This window comes from Penicillium malachiteum, assembly GCF_028827825.1.
Source record: "Penicillium malachiteum strain IBT 17515 chromosome Unknown utg000002l:1.0-8849297.0:1.0-8852440.0, whole genome shotgun sequence".
NCBI classification, from domain to species: Eukaryota; Fungi; Ascomycota; class Eurotiomycetes; order Eurotiales; family Aspergillaceae; genus Penicillium; species Penicillium malachiteum.
The window spans coordinates 8,404,378-8,424,408 of NW_026643095.1; the positions used below are offsets into that span (position 1 = coordinate 8,404,378).

General features: G+C 44.0%; 10 protein-coding genes across 10 annotated transcripts; 6 read left to right on the forward strand and 4 right to left on the reverse strand.

The window, feature by feature from the left end:
* Positions 1–92: 92 nt before the first annotated feature.
* N7483_006127 (uncharacterized protein) lies at positions 93–616 on the reverse strand (the record flags this gene model as incomplete). Its single annotated transcript, XM_057089564.1, has 2 exons — positions 93–412; positions 574–616. 2 exons carry the CDS (start codon positions 614–616, stop codon positions 93–95), a joined length of 363 nt encoding a protein of 120 aa, XP_056949393.1.
* A 320-nt stretch (positions 617–936) lies between these two features.
* On the reverse strand, positions 937–1,264 carry N7483_006128 (uncharacterized protein; the record flags this gene model as incomplete). The annotated part of the gene is made up of 2 exons (XM_057089565.1): positions 937–1,032; positions 1,055–1,264. The coding sequence occupies 2 exons, from the start codon at positions 1,262–1,264 to the stop codon at positions 937–939; spliced, it is 306 nt and encodes a 101-aa protein (XP_056949394.1).
* Positions 1,265–1,293: 29 nt separating this feature from the next.
* N7483_006129 (Zn(II)2Cys6 transcription factor domain-containing protein) lies at positions 1,294–1,782 on the reverse strand (the record flags this gene model as incomplete). Its single annotated transcript, XM_057089566.1, has 1 exon — positions 1,294–1,782. The coding sequence occupies one exon, from the start codon at positions 1,780–1,782 to the stop codon at positions 1,294–1,296; it is 489 nt and encodes a 162-aa protein (XP_056949395.1).
* A 1,086-nt stretch (positions 1,783–2,868) lies between these two features.
* N7483_006130 (uncharacterized protein) lies at positions 2,869–3,443 on the forward strand (the record flags this gene model as incomplete). Its single annotated transcript, XM_057089567.1, has 3 exons — positions 2,869–3,090; positions 3,139–3,265; positions 3,319–3,443. 3 exons carry the CDS (start codon positions 2,869–2,871, stop codon positions 3,441–3,443), a joined length of 474 nt encoding a protein of 157 aa, XP_056949396.1.
* Positions 3,444–3,871: 428 nt separating this feature from the next.
* Positions 3,872–4,099, forward strand: N7483_006131 (S-adenosyl-L-methionine-dependent methyltransferase; the record flags this gene model as incomplete). The annotated part of the gene is made up of 1 exon (XM_057089568.1): positions 3,872–4,099. One exon carries the CDS (start codon positions 3,872–3,874, stop codon positions 4,097–4,099), a length of 228 nt encoding a protein of 75 aa, XP_056949397.1.
* A 797-nt stretch (positions 4,100–4,896) lies between these two features.
* N7483_006132 (Auxin Efflux Carrier superfamily) lies at positions 4,897–6,384 on the forward strand (the record flags this gene model as incomplete). Its single annotated transcript, XM_057089569.1, has 3 exons — positions 4,897–5,128; positions 5,190–6,238; positions 6,298–6,384. 3 exons carry the CDS (start codon positions 4,897–4,899, stop codon positions 6,382–6,384), a joined length of 1,368 nt encoding a protein of 455 aa, XP_056949398.1.
* A 67-nt stretch (positions 6,385–6,451) lies between these two features.
* Positions 6,452–8,441, reverse strand: N7483_006133 (ABC1 kinase family protein; the record flags this gene model as incomplete). Its single annotated transcript, XM_057089570.1, has 3 exons — positions 6,452–7,418; positions 7,468–7,647; positions 7,705–8,441. 3 exons carry the CDS (start codon positions 8,439–8,441, stop codon positions 6,452–6,454), a joined length of 1,884 nt encoding a protein of 627 aa, XP_056949399.1.
* A 5,397-nt stretch (positions 8,442–13,838) lies between these two features.
* N7483_006134 (uncharacterized protein) lies at positions 13,839–14,753 on the forward strand (the record flags this gene model as incomplete). The annotated part of the gene is made up of 2 exons (XM_057089571.1): positions 13,839–13,931; positions 14,184–14,753. The coding sequence occupies 2 exons, from the start codon at positions 13,839–13,841 to the stop codon at positions 14,751–14,753; spliced, it is 663 nt and encodes a 220-aa protein (XP_056949400.1).
* A 558-nt stretch (positions 14,754–15,311) lies between these two features.
* Positions 15,312–15,644, forward strand: N7483_006135 (uncharacterized protein; the record flags this gene model as incomplete). Its single annotated transcript, XM_057089572.1, has 2 exons — positions 15,312–15,535; positions 15,608–15,644. The coding sequence occupies 2 exons, from the start codon at positions 15,312–15,314 to the stop codon at positions 15,642–15,644; spliced, it is 261 nt and encodes an 86-aa protein (XP_056949401.1).
* Positions 15,645–17,593: 1,949 nt separating this feature from the next.
* On the forward strand, positions 17,594–19,554 carry N7483_006136 (putative C6 transcription factor (AmyR); the record flags this gene model as incomplete). Its single annotated transcript, XM_057089573.1, has 3 exons — positions 17,594–18,540; positions 18,607–19,057; positions 19,132–19,554. The coding sequence occupies 3 exons, from the start codon at positions 17,594–17,596 to the stop codon at positions 19,552–19,554; spliced, it is 1,821 nt and encodes a 606-aa protein (XP_056949402.1).
* Between the last annotated feature and the right edge of the window lie 477 nt (positions 19,555–20,031).

The window sequence follows — 20,031 nt, forward strand, 5'->3', positions numbered from 1 at the left end:
CACATGAGCATGTTCCAAGGCTAGTAGTAGATATCATAGTTTTATAAACCTAGCCTAGCCAAGTGCACTACCTCAGGAGCGATCATCATGTCTCAGTTTGCACTCAGCACACGGCCAAGCATGCTGTCTAGCCAACACTTGAAGATTTGAAGTATTCTCACAGGAATGTCCATGTCATTAGCTTCGAATTCCAGCAAGCACTCGGTATCCTTGGAATTGGTTTCCTCATAATGGTTTCTGCGCTCTTCCAAGTGCTCCACTGAGCCCCTCACGTTAAAGAAGCAGCATGGGGGCATTTTGTCGGCTGTCTCGGCGCCCCGGGCTTTAGCGAAATCTGCTACCATCTTGCTAGCCATGCTCAAAGTAGCCAAGGATACGTTGGAGTCTGGGATAAGATTTTTGCGGAGCACGACTGGGCAAGACAGAACATAGCAACTTCAAAGCCTCGCCAATCAAGCTTCTGTAAATGATTGGCTGCGCTTTCCTGGAATACGCTCACGAGCTCTATTCCCAAAACAGGGTACGCAGAAAGAAGATAATCGCATGCTTCATGACGGTAGGAATTGAACTCACTCCTCTCCTCATCACTCCAGTCAACAATGCCAGAAGTAACCATGTGAACAGTCGTGAGAAAATTTGGGTAAAGGACTATAATACCTTAGGCAGCGGCATATGAGAACAGAAGTAGAATCTTGCGCTGCTGGATCCTCAGCTATTAAATTGGCAAGCACACCACAAATCTCAGTGTCAAGCTCCCAAAACTGAAGTGGAGGGCTGGTGGTATGTGTTTGTTGTGTATACTGTAGCACTCGGTCGAGAAATTGTACGACCTGGAAACGGTGCTTCTCCAGGCAATTCCATATATCAGTATTTGTGTTTGAGGGAATAGCCAAATTCACCAGGAGAAGATCTGAACGCAAGTGCAGCTGCGCTTGTTCACTGGCTTTCATGTGCTGCTGCGCGGTATCCAACAAAATAGCTCTGTTTCATGTGAGCAACAGCCAAGAAAATGATAACAGTAAACATACCTCTCTAGAAATAAGACTGACCATACAATAGCCAAACTATTCTTGTAATTATCTGCTGACGTGTATATCGTCTGGCCGGAAAGACCCAGGATGTGTGCTAGGCCAGTGCATGTGCGCATGGACACGTAGGCCGTCGCTAAATGCCGACAAGCATATTCACAGGCAGTTATAATGAGCCAGGCCTTGAGTAATGGTAGGGATGGACGGACAATAGTCTGGACTTGAGCGAGCAGCATTTTTGTAGTTTGGTAGAAATACTTGCGGCTCAATAATCGATTTGGGTCTGAAAGACCAGGCGAGTCGAGAGTCCAGGGATTGGTATTACGGTACACATGGCCAGAAGCAAAATGGAGACATCCGCAGGGCGAGGCTGCGCAGGTTCGACTTGAAACACATCGGCCGACACGATGGGCATCCACTGGTGAAAGCTATTCATGTAGGTCATGGTGATTTCAGCGGGATGCATACGTAAAACCGCCAGTATCTGGTGCATGCGTTGGTCGATCAGGAAATCTATAGAGTCATGTAGAGGGGCTTGGCCAGGGTGAGCTTCCAAATGGAAATCTGTAAGTGCCACAAAGTGCCGACCGGGGTTGATCTGGCGACTGCGTTTCTCGTGCTGAGGCCTATTGTATTCGCACTGAATGCCATTCCGAGCGCAATAACCACAAGCTGGCAACGTCTTGTCGCACGTCTTTTTCCGCCGTAGACACATAGCATACACATTGGGTGCGTATGGTATTGGTGGTCCCATGGCCCAGTTCTTAGAGATTCAAAAACGACAGCGAAGAAGAGGGGACTCCGGAATAGTGAAAATGAGTTTGAAGGCAGCGCTCCTAGGCTTCAAATGTTTTATCAAACCCAATCACTTTTCTCCAATGATAAGCACTGGTAGCACTAAGTGGTCCATGAGGCGTCCAACTAGTTGACGTAACGTAGTTCATAAAGTACTAGACAAGGCGTCTTATAATACCCATGGACCTATATGTCAATGTTGGCTCAGCCCAGGGGCCAAAGCGAACTTGATGCTCACTCTGAGCTGACACGCCACTCAAGCTTGCTTTCTGTAGCCATGAGCACAAAGTTTGAATTTTTGAGCCCCTTCATCTATTTACAGGAGTGGGATGGATGAAGTTACAATAAGGCGGATTACTTGAGGTGAAAAGCTCACAGAAGACGATAACAAAATTCCACATTTTGCAGGTGAGAATGTCAGATTTCAATGTTACGGGGCTTGTATAACACGTCAATTTGTGAGCGACCAGTTATACCCAGAGACTAATTAATCAAGCTCCATCGCCCCCTTCAAGCGGCCATTGGAGATTTATAGCCTATAGCCCTGGAGGTAAGAGTAGACGCAAATGTGGATATAATGATCTATGTGTTTACTAGCTTCATGCCTCACAGATAACCTACATTCGAGTTAATTCAAATTTATTCAGCATAGCGTTCAAGTGCTAAAAGATGGATAACAGGTAAGTGGTCCGATTACACACAATTATTAACCTAGGACTACGTACGATACCCCACTGTCACTGACTGTACCTAGTCATGGACTGGCGGCCGCCACTAACTCTTTATAGTAAGTAATACGATATGTATGGAGCGAATCAGTTATAGCTACTCAGTATGCGGCTGCTATGTCTGGATTGTAGATCTTCGGTTCGTCCGATCTTATTGTGTTGGCACGGCTTGAATGGCCCGTGTTGTTAGCTTCAGGCTTCCCAGACAACATAGCAATCGAGTGGACTATAAAAGGACACACATCGCTAGATGATAGCAGACCTGTGAACTTTACTCGCAAGTTATTGGCAACGAGCCTTGTCGTTTCAAAGTAAGCATGAGCATCAACGCAGACAACCATACCGCTGAGGCGGATAGATACTCATCCGCCAATTCTCCCGAGGATGTACCTAGCCTCGTCACTCGTATCTCCTCATTTGGTCCGGACATCAACTGTGAGGACAGGAAAGAACGATCAGAACTACTGGATGCAGCCAGGTCGCTCGTGGCGGCACTGGAGACGCCTGCAGAGACGAGCCGCCGTCATATCTGGCTTAATGTAAGTATCCTCTACACACGTATACCGTCTTTATAGCTGACCGGTAAGCCTGCGACATTTGCGGCTATTATGACAGCGTTGGACCTCGGCGTTTTCCCACTGCTTGCCTTGAACGGAAAGCCCAAGACAGCTCTCGACCTGGCCACTGCGACGAACTCCGATCCTGTGCTGCTTGGTAAGCTCATGTTGAGATTATGACTTTCAGAACCGCCATTTGACACTCCCTAGCAAGAATTCTGAAGCATCTTGGTGCAATGGGCGTCTTGTTTGAGACAGGCACGGATGAATATTGCGCCACGAACCTTTCCTCCACCCTGGCCGTAGACAAATATAGTGACGGTTATCGTCTTTAGTAAGAGCCAATTCCAGATGATGTCTTGGACAATATGGAGGTCTCTTTACTAATCCTTTGCAATTCACGTTGGATGCTCCCGGGATATCTTGCCTTCCCTGCCTTTATCCGCGACGCTGACTATCAAGACCCTTCAAATATGAAGAGATGTGCCTTCGGTGCGGCGCATAAGACAGAGAAATCAAGATCTTCCAGAAGTGATTGATGCCGTGAAAGAAGACCTGGATAAGTCCATTGAACCAATGGCTTATAATTTCTTCACAAGGCAGCGGGTCAAAGGTATACTTGCTAGTGTTTTCTTCTAGATGCTTTTGACCAAGTACTGATCTGGAATTTTGACTCTAGGTGCGCGGGCTTATTATATGCATTCCGTGCTGCATGACTGGCCCGATGAAACGTGTGTAGATTCTCGCTAATATTACACCCGCCATGACGCCGGGCTACAGTAAATTGTTGATCAACGAGAACGTGGTCCCAGACACTGGTGCCCATCCAGAGACCACCGCTCTTGACTTGAATATGATGACAGTGGGCTCCTGTGAGCGCACACAGGGCCATTGGACCCGACTTCTCGAGAGGGCTGGGTTGAAAATCCTCAATATCTGGACTGTGACAAGGGGTGTCGAGAATCTGATTGAATGTGTTTGTGAGAACTGATGGATCTATCTGTCGAACATCGCAGGAAATATTAGTTTTTTCTCATCTCAGATTGATGAATCGCTCATATCGGGCGTATTCGTTTCTCCTGGATGTTTTTGGTTGCCGTGAATTTACCTTTGACGTCGGACTATTTGGTACTTTCTTGCACGGCATGGACACCAAACCGGGGGAGTAGCGAGATGTCCTATGTTATCTGATTCAGTTTCGAATTTGCATTTCAATTTCAGTTGGCAATCCCGTGTAAAATCCATGAAGCAAATTGTGGAGTCTTTGAGAGCAATTGCGTTGGACCTACAGAGCCGTGTTGCATCGGAAGAAGTCTGCTGAAGTGGTTCATGGAAGGGTTTTTTTTTGGAAATGGAAAAACTGTGCTGGAGCAGAGAAATGCAGTGGAGTAGGTAAAGTGTGCTAGGGTGAGAAAGTTGTGCTGGAGTAGAAGAATTTTGTTGGACCTAGAGACCTGTGTTGAACCTGGAGACCCGTGTTGGAGTGGGAAAACTGTATTGGAGTTGAGAAAGTATGCTGGACTAAACGAACTGTGTTGGAGTGGGAAAGGTGTACTGTAGTGGGCAAAGTGTGCTGGAGTGGATAAATTGTGCTGTAGTGGAAAAAGGGTGTTGGAGCTACAGAACCGTGCTGGACCTACAGAATCGTGTTGGAGCTGGAGGGCCCTTCTGTTTTCAGATAAAGGATCTCGTGTGTGTGGTCACCATGACGCCATTTGAAGACATCTCTCTATCTCAGACAATCCTAATGCAATCTGATTAATCTATAAGTTCAACCTTGGAGTCATTATGATCAACCAAGACCTGGTAGCACCTTTTCTAGGTGCGCTTCAAGCATGTGTCTCGGTTCTACTAACTATGAGCTACGGCATCGCCGCACGTCGTCTAGGTCTCATCCATGATGCAGCAATCAACGACATGTCCGGTCTAGCAGTGAAACTATTCCTGCCCGCACTGATCATCGTCAATCTCGGCGAACAGCTTCATTGGGGTACAGTAATGAACTACATCCCTGTCATATGTAAGTCCGCCGAGCAAAGCTACACGTCCAGTTACCAACATTACTTGCCTTGACACTCAAGTCTGGTCAATCAGCTATACATGCGCTTCAATTGGAATTGTACATGTCATTTCAAGAATGTTCAATCTCCCTCAATGGGTCAAACCTGCATGTTCCTTCAATAACACCACTTCTCTACCTCTTCTCCTCCTCGATGCCCTCGACAGCGTTGGCTCCCTACGTCTGATCCTCCGCAAAGGCGAAACGACTTCAGAAGAAATCGATCGCGCACAAAGCTATTTCCTCGTCTGCGCAGTGATAAGCAAAACAATAGCTTACGTCGTCGGGCCGAGAATGCTTCAAGATCACAAATCCATATCCATACCCCCTTCGTCTGGCTATGAGCCAGAATCCAACCTCAATGATCGCAATCATACCGAAGAATCCCAGGACGAACTACTCACAGAAACAACATCACTTCTACCTCAATTAACACAACCACGAATTCGCACCTTGAAAGCACATATAAAAAGGTATAAAAGCCGTCTCTCATCTCTCCTTCCAACTCGCATGAAACAAAACTTCATGGCCTCCTTCGGATCCCCATTCGCAGATGTAGTAATCTGCTGCACACTTCTCGGGGCAATACTCGGTCTTGTACCTACACTCCATCGTGCTTTTTTCGCGCGTGATGAAGATGGTGGGATCTTTCATGCGTGGTTAACAACTAGTATACGGAACCTGGGACGATTGTTTACTACCTTACAGATTTTTCTTGTGGGTTGTAAACTTGGCGTTACGATAGAGAGAATGATTCTTGAGAGAAGAGGGCAGAGGAATGGCAGTAGGGATGAAACTACTGCGGAGTATTCTGAGCGGGATGGGAGTTCGGGCAGGATTCCAGTCCGCTCTATGGTTTTTATTTTCATCTTTCGGTTGGTCCTTTGGCCGGCTGTTAGTATTTCGATGATTTATGGGCTCGCGAAGACTAGAGTTCTTGGTGATGATCCTATGCTTTGGTTCAGTATGATGCTCATGCCCGCCGGACCTCCTGCATTGGTCATTTTGGGGTTGGCGGAGTTGGCGCAGGCTTCTGAGGGAGAGAAGATGGCTATTGCGAAGAGCTTGACGGTATGTTCATGTTGGAATATCTGGGTTCTTGGATTTACTATTTTGCTGATGCGTGATAGATTATGTATGCCCTCTCTCCAGTCGTGTGCTTTACTATTACTGGGGCCTTGAAGGCTGTTGAAGCTGTTTTGGATGAGGAATCATGACAGCATAGAGGAACTTGAAACGTGTCTGATATACATTGAGTAGCGATTATCGTTTTAGTCTAGTAATCTATCCCTCGAATAAACCGTGGTTTAACTCCACTCCCATATCTTTGGCCATGCCCTGCATCTGCGCTTCGATGTCATCTTCCATCCCTCCTCCTAACCGTAGAAGTTGGCGAATCTTGGTGAAGTAAAAGAAGACATCACTGGTAAAAAGAACAACCCGGAATACGACGTGGCGTCCCATATTTCGGATCTTCTCTAATAAGGGTAGATCGGGGGACTCAGCGAGAGCCCGTGATGCCCATGTTGCGGTGATTTTGAGTCGGTTCACTGGGGAACCGAGGAATTGATTATTTCCCTGGACAATACGCAAGTTACGTCCGATGAAGATTAGCTCTTGCGGCCACTTGGTCTCGTCACCCAACATCTCCCGGATAGCCTTGCGGGCAGCCTGCTGCATCTCGTAGTGTCGTTCCTGGCGTTCGGACTTGCTGAGTCCTTCGATATGACGCTGCGTTGACATATCGCCTCCGCGGTAGGGTCGCATTAAAGTTGCCGAGGCAAAGATATCAGGATTATTGACGCCCCAACTCCGCGCAATTTCAGCTAGTGTTTGGTTGTCGAATGTGAGAAGGGCCTTCCAGAAGCGGGAGTATTGGTGTCGGAAGTCTGGATCCATATGAATGTAGAGACCGTGATCAATTAAGACAAGCTCCGGTTTTCCGGATGGCTTGCGACGGATGAAGATGTTTCCAGGGTGCGGATCGCAGTGTACCCATCCCCATAAAAACATTTGTGCCGAGAACAGGTCCACCATTGTCGTCATGATATCTTTCAGAGATAGACCTAGCCCTCCACGACCATTCTGTCCTTTCCAGTGAGTCCGTTCAGGTTTTAGTTGTCCAGTTCGGGGGGTTTGGAGGTTTAGAGGTGCCTTGATCCAGAGCTGTGCCATGGCATCCTGGACTGCCTTCTCGCCAGCCGCCGCGCCATGACCGTGTAATCGATTCCTTGTCCCAAAGTCGCACGCCCTCAATCCATTCAGCCGTCATCACACGTCTAGAGCTCAGCTCACGGTACACTTTGGGGATGTATACTCGGTCGCGGAGTCTGGGCTCGCCGGCAACTAATCGGGCCATGGTCTCGGAATTGGTCGCTTCATTTTCGAAGTCGGTTTCAAGGGACAAGCGCTCGCTGATATATGGGACTAAGCTATTAAACGGGATGTCGAACAATTTGCTGTAAATGCTTGTGACAACTCTGCAGAAGATATTAGTGTTTATTGCGCGTCACACAGAGGTAGAAATTGGAACCCACTTGAACGCCCACAGATCCCACGCCAATTGCTGCACAATCTCACGTTTCTGGATCTTGATAGCCACCTCCCTTCCATCCGCTAGCCGAGCCCAATGAACTTGCGCAACACTGGCACTAGCACGCGCCTTGCGCTCCATCAGACCCTTGCCCGGTTCCCCGGAAAACGACACCCCAAAGACCTCTTCGGGGGACTTTCCAAAATCCTCTCGAATGACCTTCTCAACATCTTTCCAATCATTTTGTGGTGCATCATCAAACATGCGAGAGAACATGTGCTGGAACTCTGGAGGTAAAATAGCGGACTGCATGGCAATCGCCTGGCCCATCTTCAAGTAGAGCCCACCATTATGACGTAGCAGATCCGATAGGCGCTCTGCGTTGCGGGCATGCACGGCAGCGATAGAACTGGCGAGGGGCGGGTGTGGGCGGAAATTGATTTTATAGTCCAGTGCGACTAATAGGCCAAGGGAGAATGTGCGAGCGGTACGAGTCAGCGATGACGCATAGAATTGGTTGTCGATCCCGTAGACAATCCCCGTTGCGACCGAGGTGTAGACTAATCGCCTCAACCATTTTCGCGTGCGGGCGTATGTCTTTGCTGCTTGGGGTCGTCCTAGTGAGATGGGTGATGGTGGGATAAATGGTTGGAATTGACTGGAGTGAACATGGCGATGGAGGAGAGGGCGTCGGAGAGTTAGATGCGGTCGGAGAGACCGAAGGAGCGTCGCGTGCGCCATATGAGGGGATATCAGTGTAAATGAGGAGTAGATCAGCTCATTTTTGGTATCAGAAAATATTCTACTGAGTCTGAGGGACCTAACGGGGGTTTTATCTCGGAGGAAAGGGGAATGTTGGAATCGGAGTGAGATTGACGGAGTTAAGGTTGTTGAAGGTGCGGAATCGGTCGTGCGTCATCCGCGGTGACGCCGTAGTTCACCGTCGAATTCCCCGTAGAATCTCGGTCTTGACGATCTATAGTTTTACACGCATTCAAGGCCCAGCTTCAGCTCTTGTCTAATTTTCTGATCAAATATTCTGCCTCTTGAACAGCGATTGCGTTCGATTTAACCATCTCCGAACCTCCTGATTAGCTGAATGCCTACAAGCGTTGTGTTCTCCTCGGTATTGATAACCTGCCGGTAACCACAGCACTTCCTGATTTCAGTGAGACGCAACCTTGGAAGGATAGTATATATGGATCTTGATATTGTATTCTTACCCTCTCCGTCTCAAAGTTGAATTAAGTCTAGTCATTCACTCGGATTTTCGGTACTAGTATCAAGGAATATTGAAACAAGAACTTTACTCTGGTATTACTATATACTAGCCCTGGAGGTAGCAATGGATATTTAGATCCCTGAAACTCAGTATATAAACCTGTGGACTACTAGACCTGTAGTAGATACTTCTATATGTACCCCTGTAGCCTGAGGTACTTATATGACCACCTAGGTAGGTAAGTAGGTAACCATTCAAATGTTTAGTACTACCTCTAACCTTGGAAGGCTATAGATCAGACTAATAACTCAAGTTCCAACCTTAGAAGCCCTGGAGCTTGAATCTAATTGATTATTAAAATAAGTACTTGATTCTAAGGTTCAATCTCATACCTATTATAATAAAGCCAATCTTAGAAGTAAATACTTTTCCTAATCTATATTATTTTCCTCCTTGAAATATTTAATCATCTTCTAATACTAACTCCTACTCCTTCCCTTACTCCTATTTACCTACCTAGATATATACTCTTTCTCTTACTCTACTCTTACTTTACTCTTACTCTACTTGTACTCTATGCTTACTATATTCTTACTTCCTTTACTAGGTGCTAATATAGCTAAGTGTATATAGTATAACCTTAGAAATATAGCTACTTAGTTAAATATTCAGATACTATTAGAATATAATCTATTTATAGAGCTTCCTAGTAAGTATATTCCATTACTAATTTTCTTCTAAGGTTGCTATACTAGTGCTATAACTTTAAGTTATTACTAGACCTGTGCAAAGCCCATGGGTAAAACCCATGGGCCTGGCCCATCACAGCCCATGGTCCAAAAGCCCATGGGGAAAAAGCCCATGGGCATTTGGACCATGGTCCATGGGCTAAGACCGTGGCCCATGGGCACCCATGGGCAAAAAAAGTGGGGCGTGTATAATATGCATATTTAAAAAACATTATGCAGTATGAGAAGGGTATGAGAAGGGTATGGTATAGATCTAAATCATATACTTACTATTGATGAATCAAGTATATAAAGAAAGATCAATTTAAAAGAACAATTAAATTAAAAAGACAATAAACTAATACTGTGTAATGGTAAATCCTGGAGCCTGAGAAGGAGGTTTTCTTTGTCGTTTAGAGAGTCGATGATGATGATGATGATCATCATCATCATCATCATAGACACTCCTTCGAACCCGGGTCCGTTTCAGGGGTGACTTAGGTCTGTTGCATGGTAGACCTGGAGTTGAATCTCCTATGACTGAGGCCTCTTCATCAACCTCCTCTACATCATCATCACTGATATAATTAAATACATTATCCACTTGAATCTCTTCCTCCACTTCCTCATCTGGATTTTCAATTTTATCACTATACTCATAGGATCCAATAGCTGCTTGTTCCTCGAGTATTAAATCACGTAGGAACTGTAATCAATCCTCCTCTGTTTCAAACTTGGTTGAGCACATATACAACATTAGATCCTCAATAGTCTCCGGTTTTAGAGAACCTCGGCGGTAATGGTATAAATCTCGAGCATAATTGAACATACGCTCAACACCTGCTCCAGTAGCTAGGATACAGAGTGTATCACAGGCGATTTGGGCCAGAATTGGATAATCATCAGAGTGGTTCCGCCACCAAGTACAGGGGTCAGCCTCAATAATTCCACTCTGGAGATAGCGTGTAAGCTCATCCTTAGTATTTTGTTGAGTGGAAGATTGGTGAAGAAGCCGGTTGAGAAAAGTTTGGGGAGTTAGATGTCTGGAGGTAGGTAGATCAGGGCTGGTTTGTGTATACTCCGTATACTGTTCACGTACGAAGCGCTTATACTCCTTAGCCCAATTAGCGTTATCTCCACGCCATGCGTTAGTTTGAAAAGCTTATAGCTTGCGAGAAGGAGCTAAGATAGTTGCAGTAGCATAAAGATAACCTTGTTTCCCATTAGTCATTTCATAATATTCTGCAAGCTTTTCTCGTCCTGAAATAAGTATATTTTTTATTGCAACTTTCTATAGAGCTCTTTTGGAATTTAGCCGTCGAATAGATATGTCAAGATGGTCAAACAAACTGTTATAAAGGTCGAATATGAGGTGAATCGTAATAGTTTTAGATGATGACACAATAGTGGTAAAATTGAAAAATGGCTGAAGGATTGAAAGGAGATAATCAACATGTTTCCATTCCTCCGGAGTCAAATGGAAGATCTCGTTTCCATGTTGAATACAGTATGAATCAAAGGTCAATCGGAGACATTTCGCACATTGTAACATCAAAAAGGTAGAATTCCATCATGTTTTAACATCTTGGATTGGAAGGAGTGGGCAAGGTTGGTCTGTGTTTTGGAGAATGAGAAAATTTTGTCGGTGTTGTGCACTGGCTCGGATGAATACAGCGAATTGTCGAATCTAGAAAATAAAACATAGTTAGTATAAAGTATACTAAGGGGATTAAGGGCTGTTATCGATAGGGATTATAGGTAAATCAAATTTGGAAAAGAGGGGGATCAAAGGTATCTTAGCCAATATGTTTTGAATATCTGTTTCAACATCTCCCCATTGCTCACTTCGCCAAACTTTATCCACATCCTTATTCTCTGGAACAACCTGGAGCTTCTTCAAAAGAGATATAAGAGAGAGTTGAATCACATGGGCAAAGCATAGGTTTCGAATCATTGTAAAATCAAAGTCTCGACTAACTCCAATGTAGTTCAATAAATTATTGACTATTGTAGTATTGTTTGATGCATTATCAGTTGTAATTGCAATTACATATGATAGTATGCCATACTTTTCAAGTACTTGTCGAAGAACCAATACAAGATTCTCGCCAGAATAGGTACCATAGAGAGGTGAAAACCCTAAGAGACACTCCCGAAGCTCCCATGATTTATCGATAAAATTTGTAGTAATAGCAAAAAATGCCTGTCCAAATGGAGATTGCCAGCAGTTAACTGTAATAGCTATCTTTGCTGTAGGAGGAAGATTTTTGAAAAATATGTCTGCCTTTGATTTGACAGCCTCTTTGAGGTGTCTTGCGAGTGTAGTTCGGGTTGGAAATATAGGAGGTTCGGAGAAGGAACGAGTGGTGCGAATTAACTTCTGGAAATCGGGGTGTTCGATCATACAGAAAGCAATCTTTGATGTAGTAGCAAATTCTAAAATTACATCATACCATTGCTTTTTATTAAAAGGCCGGCGTGTTAGCCCTTTGGAATCCTGGTACCATAGATAATTCAGGTTAGAAATATACTCTAGACTAGTATGATTAGGATATGGTTCAACTTACCATTTGGTTAAATGTAGCTGTAAGTGTCTGTGGGCGCTGATCTGCCTGACAGCGAGGGAATTTGCTAAGATGTTTTCTGATGGTTGAAGATCCAGCAGGATTACTATCTTTCTTAGACCAATTTGGATGAGTAAATGACTTGAAACATCTTGTATAAAGGACCATAGGCTCGCCAGTTTCCTCATGGGCTACCTCCAACACCTTACTCTAATATGACCCTGTTCTGTTTCGGGTCTAGTCGAGGGGTGTAGTAGGTATGCTTTGTATAGGATTACCATATTTTGTATTCTGCTATTATTTAATAAAGATGCTCTTTGTTAGATCCATCTTTGAAAAAATAATAAAAGGTGATGTTGTATAAGGTCGAGGGAGGGTAGAAGGGGCTTTTAAGGATAGTATTGTATCTTCAGTTATACTATTATCATCAAAAAGATTAGATGGTGCTGGTGAGGTTGGAATATCCGAAAAAAACGATATCTTGGAGTGATATAGATATGAATGAAATAGGAACTAGGTATGTTGATATGGTATAACAGATATGGAGATGGAGGAGTTGAAAGACTGACCTTTAAGTTTTAACCTAGAGAGTAGTAGATATTAGGATATTTTTTAAAATAATAATCTATAAGAAAGAAAAAAATCCTAAATTAGATTAGTAAAAAAGAAAGGGTGATTTATTATAAAGTATAATTATTATTGGCTGGGAGGTATATGAATTGGGTATGAATCAGACCCACTTTACATATGAGCTATCTTTGATCTTCATAAGAAGCCCATAAAAGCCCATGGGGCCTATGGGCTTTTTGAAGATCAAAGATTTGGGGGTTAAACTGATGCCCCTAGGAAAATCAAAACTTTTTTTCGGATATTTTCAACATAACATAAGGAAATTTGAAGCCCATGGGGACCTATAGGTTCCTATGGGTCTTTTACCCTTGAATACCCCATGTATCAACTTTTCATTTTTAAATATATCTATGATTTTTTATATTTTTTAAAGAATATTATAAATAAATGAAGTAATATACTATTTTTGAAATTTTAAAGAATATTCTAGGAAAAAAAAAATCTGTAAGAAAATTTGATTTTATAAAAGTGATAATATTTTTGAATAGAATATAGAGATATGATTATATATTTTTGAACCTGATTGTTGTAAAATGTACTTTCAGGGTCTATTTTTTACTCTGTGATTTTGATTGGTAGGGGGTCTGATACTAGTATGAAAATAGTATAGATCAAAGCGGAAATATCTAATCCCGATTTCATATCCGATAATTTTCAATAAAATATCATTACCCCTATTATCTCTTATATATATATCTTTATTATTTCTTCCTTTATATCATGATTCAGCTCTATATAGTCCTTGGTTTAAACCAGAAACAAATATCTTTCAAAGATGAAGCCAACATCATTTCTACTAATTTCGTTTGTTTAAATACCCAACCTCAATAATTTTACTATTTACTAATAATATTCTATATAATCCCTAAGTTTCAAATCTATTCCTTCTTACCATCTTCATTTTCCATTTACAAAATACTACTTGAACCCTCTTGATAAAACTCAAAACCACCTCCGAAGTACCTCTGAACTACCTCTCAAACACCCCTGAACCATGGCCGCTCCTACTGCTGCTGCTCTCCTTGCTGGTTTAAACGTTATTCCAGGACCTCCAGAGCCTGCACCACCTCCTATCCAAATCCATTTTGTCCATCTACCACGGTTATCGATTTGCACCTGTATTCGATATCTTCATAGAGAAGTCTATAAGTTTAAACATACCGATCAACCTGCATTCCAGGCAGGAGGTCCAGCCCTTACAGTTTTTCGAATGAATTGTTAATATACCAATGTCAATTCAAAGAAATGTACTAACTGTATCCAGTCTAATTGCCACTGTACTTAGGTATGTACTACCCTTGGTTCATATATGGTTCTAAAACTAATTTTTTGTTTTTAGTGGTTAGAAGGAATGATAGGAGATTGGCTGGATTTTCAAGAAATAATTGGATGGGCAGAGGCAACACAAACTGTACCTGCAACTGCTGGTGCTGGAGCAACTCTCGCTACTGGATTCGCATGGGCAAACTATCCGAATACTACTGCAAAAGTACCTGAAGCGACTGGGAAACTTGCTTTAGCATTGGATCATGCTGTTAAAATGCATGCAAAGCAGTATGGTTTACATACAGGAGAACAGCCAGATGGGAATACTGAGAAAATCCAAGAGTATCAAAGGTTGATGGCTACACGACGGCAAATACAGGCTCAATTAACCGTACCTCCTTTGGTTCTAGGGCCAGCCGTACCTGCAGCACCGGTGAATGTCCTCCCAAACGGACCTGTTGCACCTAATCGGCGGTCATTTCTTCGACTTGAACCACACGATAATGGATATATTCTTTGGCAAATGGCTATTCGATCATTTTTTATGGAACTTGCTATAGATGCAACAACAGATATTGGTGCTAATCAAGCTGATGTTAATAATCTTCGTGATGCATCTCAATATTGGACGAGGGAGCTTTGAAACATAGGTCATTCATACTTATTTCAAGTAGGACACCAATCTTTTTTTTTATTATAGTATGGCTTATGCTTTAAATCTTTTGATCTTTTACAATTAAAATTTGAATTATTTTTTATTTTATAATTATAATTTCTGTAATCTAAAACACCTTTGTATTTTTCATAATTAAGATTACTAGATTAGGTAAAGTCTAAAAAATTATACAGATTAGACCCACCTATGGGTTACCCATGGGCTTATGGGCCCATGGTCCAAAAGCCCATGGTGATTTTGGCCCATGGTGATTTTGGCCCATGGGTTTTGGACCATGGTCCATGGGCCATGACCCTGGACCATGGGCCACCTTTTGCACAGGTCTAGTTATTACATCCATGGATAACTCGGTCCTTGTTACTATTTACATCATAACTACTACACATCCCATATTTCTGTTGCTGCCTAAATTCCTGTACATGGGTTGTGATGTTTCTTTGGCTGGATCGTGTCAAGATTCCTCCCTCATCTGTCTGCTTATTCTCATACCTCAATAATACCATTCCCTTTTATCGGCTTCTCACCATGTCAGCAGTTCAAAATTTTTCGATTACCACCGCTACGCCAAATTCAGGTTCATTCATGACTGTGAATTCTGCAAATCAATTTAACACAGAGGCTGCTTTTCAATATCACATCATCTCCTCCCTGCGTCAAGCTCAGGAATACCACGAATTTCTGTATACTGACGTGCCTCGATCCTGGGGAGAGGTTATCTTGCAGGTTATCGACGAGAAGATTTCATCCCGGTAAGTCAAAACCTGCGTCTTGTCTCCCTTAAGTGACTTACTTATTCTAGTTGAAAAACACATTGCACCAAGACATGTTCAATACGAATTCGAATCATGCCAACTTTGATTCATGACGTTGTTCAAACATGGCTTTCCGGCCAGCTGGTTGAGTTGTTCCAGACTGGAGATATTAACCAGCAAGAAAGAAAACTCCTATGCATAGGAGGTGTTATAAGTATGTCATCCCTATTATAACCTATCTAATCCAAAACGCTTCGAGCTCTAAGCTAACTCATGTAGCCCTCGAATTCGAACATGGCCCACACAGCGGATCCACAAAGGAGCCAGACTTCTACTTCCGAGTTCGAGGGCATATCCTGCCAACTCTCGCTGTCGATTCAGGCTGGAGTGAGACGATCAATGAGCTCTATAATGACATGAACCTTTTGTTGGTACGCGGGAATGGCGCAATAAAGATTGTCCTTATTGTAAAATGGACAAGGCATCAAGGAGGTTCTGTCTCAGGCACCATCGAGCTCTTTGAAAGAGATCACAATGGTATACCTAGGCTGCAGCAGAGTGAGGTGAGTTTCAAATATTAAATGAAGAGATCATAGTAGGCTCAAGTTCTATTTGTTGTATAATATCTGCTAACTGTAAACCTGACATCTGGAAGAGTTTAACTGGAATAATGCTGAGTGGTCAAAAAATCTCCAGTGCCCGACTCGGAGTAGTAAAGGGAGTCACGACCCCGTACATCTTTACTGTAATAAGATTAGCGCTGGAGGTATAAACAATCGAACGGATATACACATAACCCCGGAATACACATGTGTACTAGTATAGCTATTTACGGTGAGACTCGATGAGTCGAAACATTTAATGGGCTTGCAATCAGTGGGGCTGGCGGGGAGATTCATAATACTGGAGCCTATAAGCTCGTGTCCCGAGGTCTTTGCCGAGTCAAGTGGGCTCATCCCCTATCACAAGGCATTCAACAAAAAGACAACATGAAATGACATGAAATGACATGAAATGACAATTGTGGCATAAAACAAAGTCCGTGTCAACCTTCTGGAACTCTTCTGGTCGACGCCTCAAGCGGGGTTTTATCTCACAAGGTTCCTAAGGAGTCACCTTTTTAGACACACCAATGTGCTGCCTTGAATATAGGCTTTCATCTTAAAAGTGCTTCTTCCCGAGTTGGGAATCGGTCCGAGCGGGGATAAGTGGTCGGTACTCCGTAGTCCGTAGTGTTAGTATGGTTTTTATGGGCTTGGGGGCGGGCCGGACCAAAAATCGCGCAAAGGCTTGGTCCCCCCCGGTGAGTAGAGTGATGAAAGTAGAGTACATGAATGCAGGTCAAGTTGAATGGCATTTCAACACGGGACATGCATTGTGCATTTGTGCACGGTCCATTCCGACAACGTATTCTAGAAACGTTCCATACTAGTCATTTCAAGCAGCGTGGCTTACGTCGACCACGCTTGGCAATGATCAGAGAGGGGGTTTATTGCTTCTCTGCTTCGCTTAGAGGTGCCGTTTCTCTCCCCTGCATGAGTCGGGCGCAAATCTCACGCTTGTGATAGAACCAGTAGGGACTAGGCGGCTTGGAAAAGGAGAGTCGCATTCGGCATTTGACTTCAATCAGGGTTGGTTGGAGAAGTGGGCATGGACCATCACAGTCATTCCTGGTTTAGAGGGGAATTAGCGTGAAGTTAACAATCTCCGGGGGGATGATCACATCATTAGGATTGGTCCAAAATGATTGGGGGATGAAGCAAGCCATCTTTTTTGATGACAGGAATCGAGGCTTTCTCATCCTAGCCACTGGAGTAGTAGCCTCAGAGAGATATAGTACAAATTCCAGAAATGATTATGCAGGGTGCAGGGGCCTTTTGCGGGGTTGGAGTCCCCCCCGCTTTCCCCCAGATGAAATCATACAATCGATGAAACTTGACCTTGTTAAATTCCCCCATTATTCCCAAAATGTTATCTCGGTGTAGACCTGACATGCGCCATGCTTGACATTGTTAGGCCCTGAGTTGCTCAACTTGCTCATTCCATCCCGGAATCATGGATCCATCCATGCCTTCTCCAAAACAAGCCTGCGATAATTGCCGTCGTCGCAAGATCAAATGCTCACGCGAACTACCTTGCGACAAATGCCAGCGTCTGTTACTATCTTGCTCTTATAGCGATGTTTTACGTCGCAAAGGACCAAAGTTCAGAACGCTTTATCCTCTCGCGCCGATCCATCCGCTCTCCACACATGGAGATACAACCCCAGATCAACTGTACAGCTCAGCCGAGGGATTCAGATTGAGCTCGCCAGCTTCACCAGCCAGTGCCTTTCCTGCTCAAGATGCCCCTTTTAATTCGCATGACATCTTTGAGTCTTTTGCGCAGCTCCCTCCTTCGGAACTGGGCTCATCGCCGGACTCACTAGATCTCACTACGGTTGGTTCCTCGGTTTATGGTCCCATTGCATCGCGCGCATGCCGTCTGCCGCCTCAGATCCTATTGGCGCATGTCAATGTCTATTTGAAATATCTTTTCCCTATAATGCCTGTTGTGCGTGGGGATCAATTACGTATTGATAGTCACCAACCCGAACAGCTATCCCCACAACGATACGCGTTTCTCGCTTCTCTTTGCGCAGCTACGCATATTCAGCTCAAGCTTGACGGAGCTGATCCTGCACCAGATCCTGCGAGAATGTATAGTCTGGGAGATGGGCATTCCATTGTTTCGGGTGATAAGTTGCTTGAGGAGGCTGTAAGGGCGCGTCGGGAATGCGATGTGGTGGAGGATATCAGTATCGAGAGCCTGCTTACATCGTTTTTCCTTTTTGCTTCCTATGGAAATATGGATCATCAGACTCATGCATGGTATTATCTGTGTCAGGCTACATCGATGGCATTTACATTGGGTCTTCATCGCGAATCATCGTATGGGGATTTCCTCGTAGAAGAGGCAGAGGAACGACGGCGGGTATTCTGGTTGCTATTTATCACTGAGAGGTCAGTATTCGTTAAAAGAACTGGCATCCCCCTTTTTGTTCATTCTTTTACTGATATTTTTTTCAGAGGCTACGCCCTCCAACAGTCCAAACCAGTCATGCTCCGCGGGTCCATCCACAAACCACAAGTCCTCTGTTCAGAAGACCCAATACTTGCATATGGGTTCATAAACCTCATCAACCTCTTTGAAAAGCTCGAGCCAAGTTTGTATGACTGGCTCTCAGCCGGTGGTAGTGATGGACTCCTAGAGCGTCCGCCTACTTCAGTTATCCAATCGAGTCTATGCAAACCCATCTCATTAGAGGGTGTTCTTGAGATCCAACAGGTTGATATCCTCATTACACAGCAATGGCTTCAATCCATGATGTGGAAACTCTCAATGAATCATCCCACGCAGCCTGGTGCCAAGGATGATGCTGTAATGCCGTTCCATTTACCTGTCTTGGTTGGAAAAGCTGTTATGGGTGTTATTGGAACTGTGTCGCAAGGCGCGGTGGATGCTCATGGGATCGGAATGGTAAGTTAATCAGACTCAACGCTTTGCATGTTTCACTTCATACTCTCCTAGAGGAAACGAGCTGATGAAAGCAGGAGCAAAAGCTTTTTGATATGGGCGCTGCGGTAGCAGATGTCACCCGCTCACTCGGTTCAAAAGCCGTCCATCGACTTGTTGAATCAACAGTTGATCCACGCGAGCTTCTCTGGGGGATTTTACAAACACTCTCTCAGATCCGTGGATCACCCTCGTACCTATTCCCATCCCTATTAGAACGTTCCAAGTCGATCATCGAACTCAATGGAACCATCAATACAGGGAATTTTCTACCAGTGCTTGGTGAGGCAACTCCTGGCCAGTTAAGTTTCTGGGCTGATCAGCAAGGATGGAATCCTTCTGTTATTAATTCGGCACAGCGAAATGCAGCTCATGATGATGAGGAGCATAGAGGTCATGGTAATAGACCCCCGACGCATGGGATACAAGATTTGGGTCACCAAGGCATGCACGGGTTTTAAGATTGGTATACCTTCCCCTTCACCCCTTTTCTGTTGATGAAATTTTTGAACGATCCATTTCCTGGTTTTGATTTGATTTATGATACCATGGTGGCTATAGACTATTTGTTTCAAGTTTCATTTTTGTTTGCTGTACATACAGGATTTCGGGATCTACCCAGGAGGTAGAATGATTGAGTAGTAGACGACAGAGATGGAATACATGAATCGATAGATTTTCTTTCTTCTTTACTTTGAGCGATTTGACACTGTTTAGAGCGTGACATTAATTTTGAAAATAAAGATCCAGGTTCTGGGACTTGCTGTAAGGACGAAGGGCCTCGGCAATAAAGACTCGCATTCAGGTGGTAGGGTTTTAGATCAAGCAAAGCCCACCTAAGCAGTCAACTCGTCCATTGTGGAACCCGCATCACGCAACATTGAATGTAGAGTGATTTCTTTTTACATACTGAAACTTCAAATGTTCCAGGCGCCTTC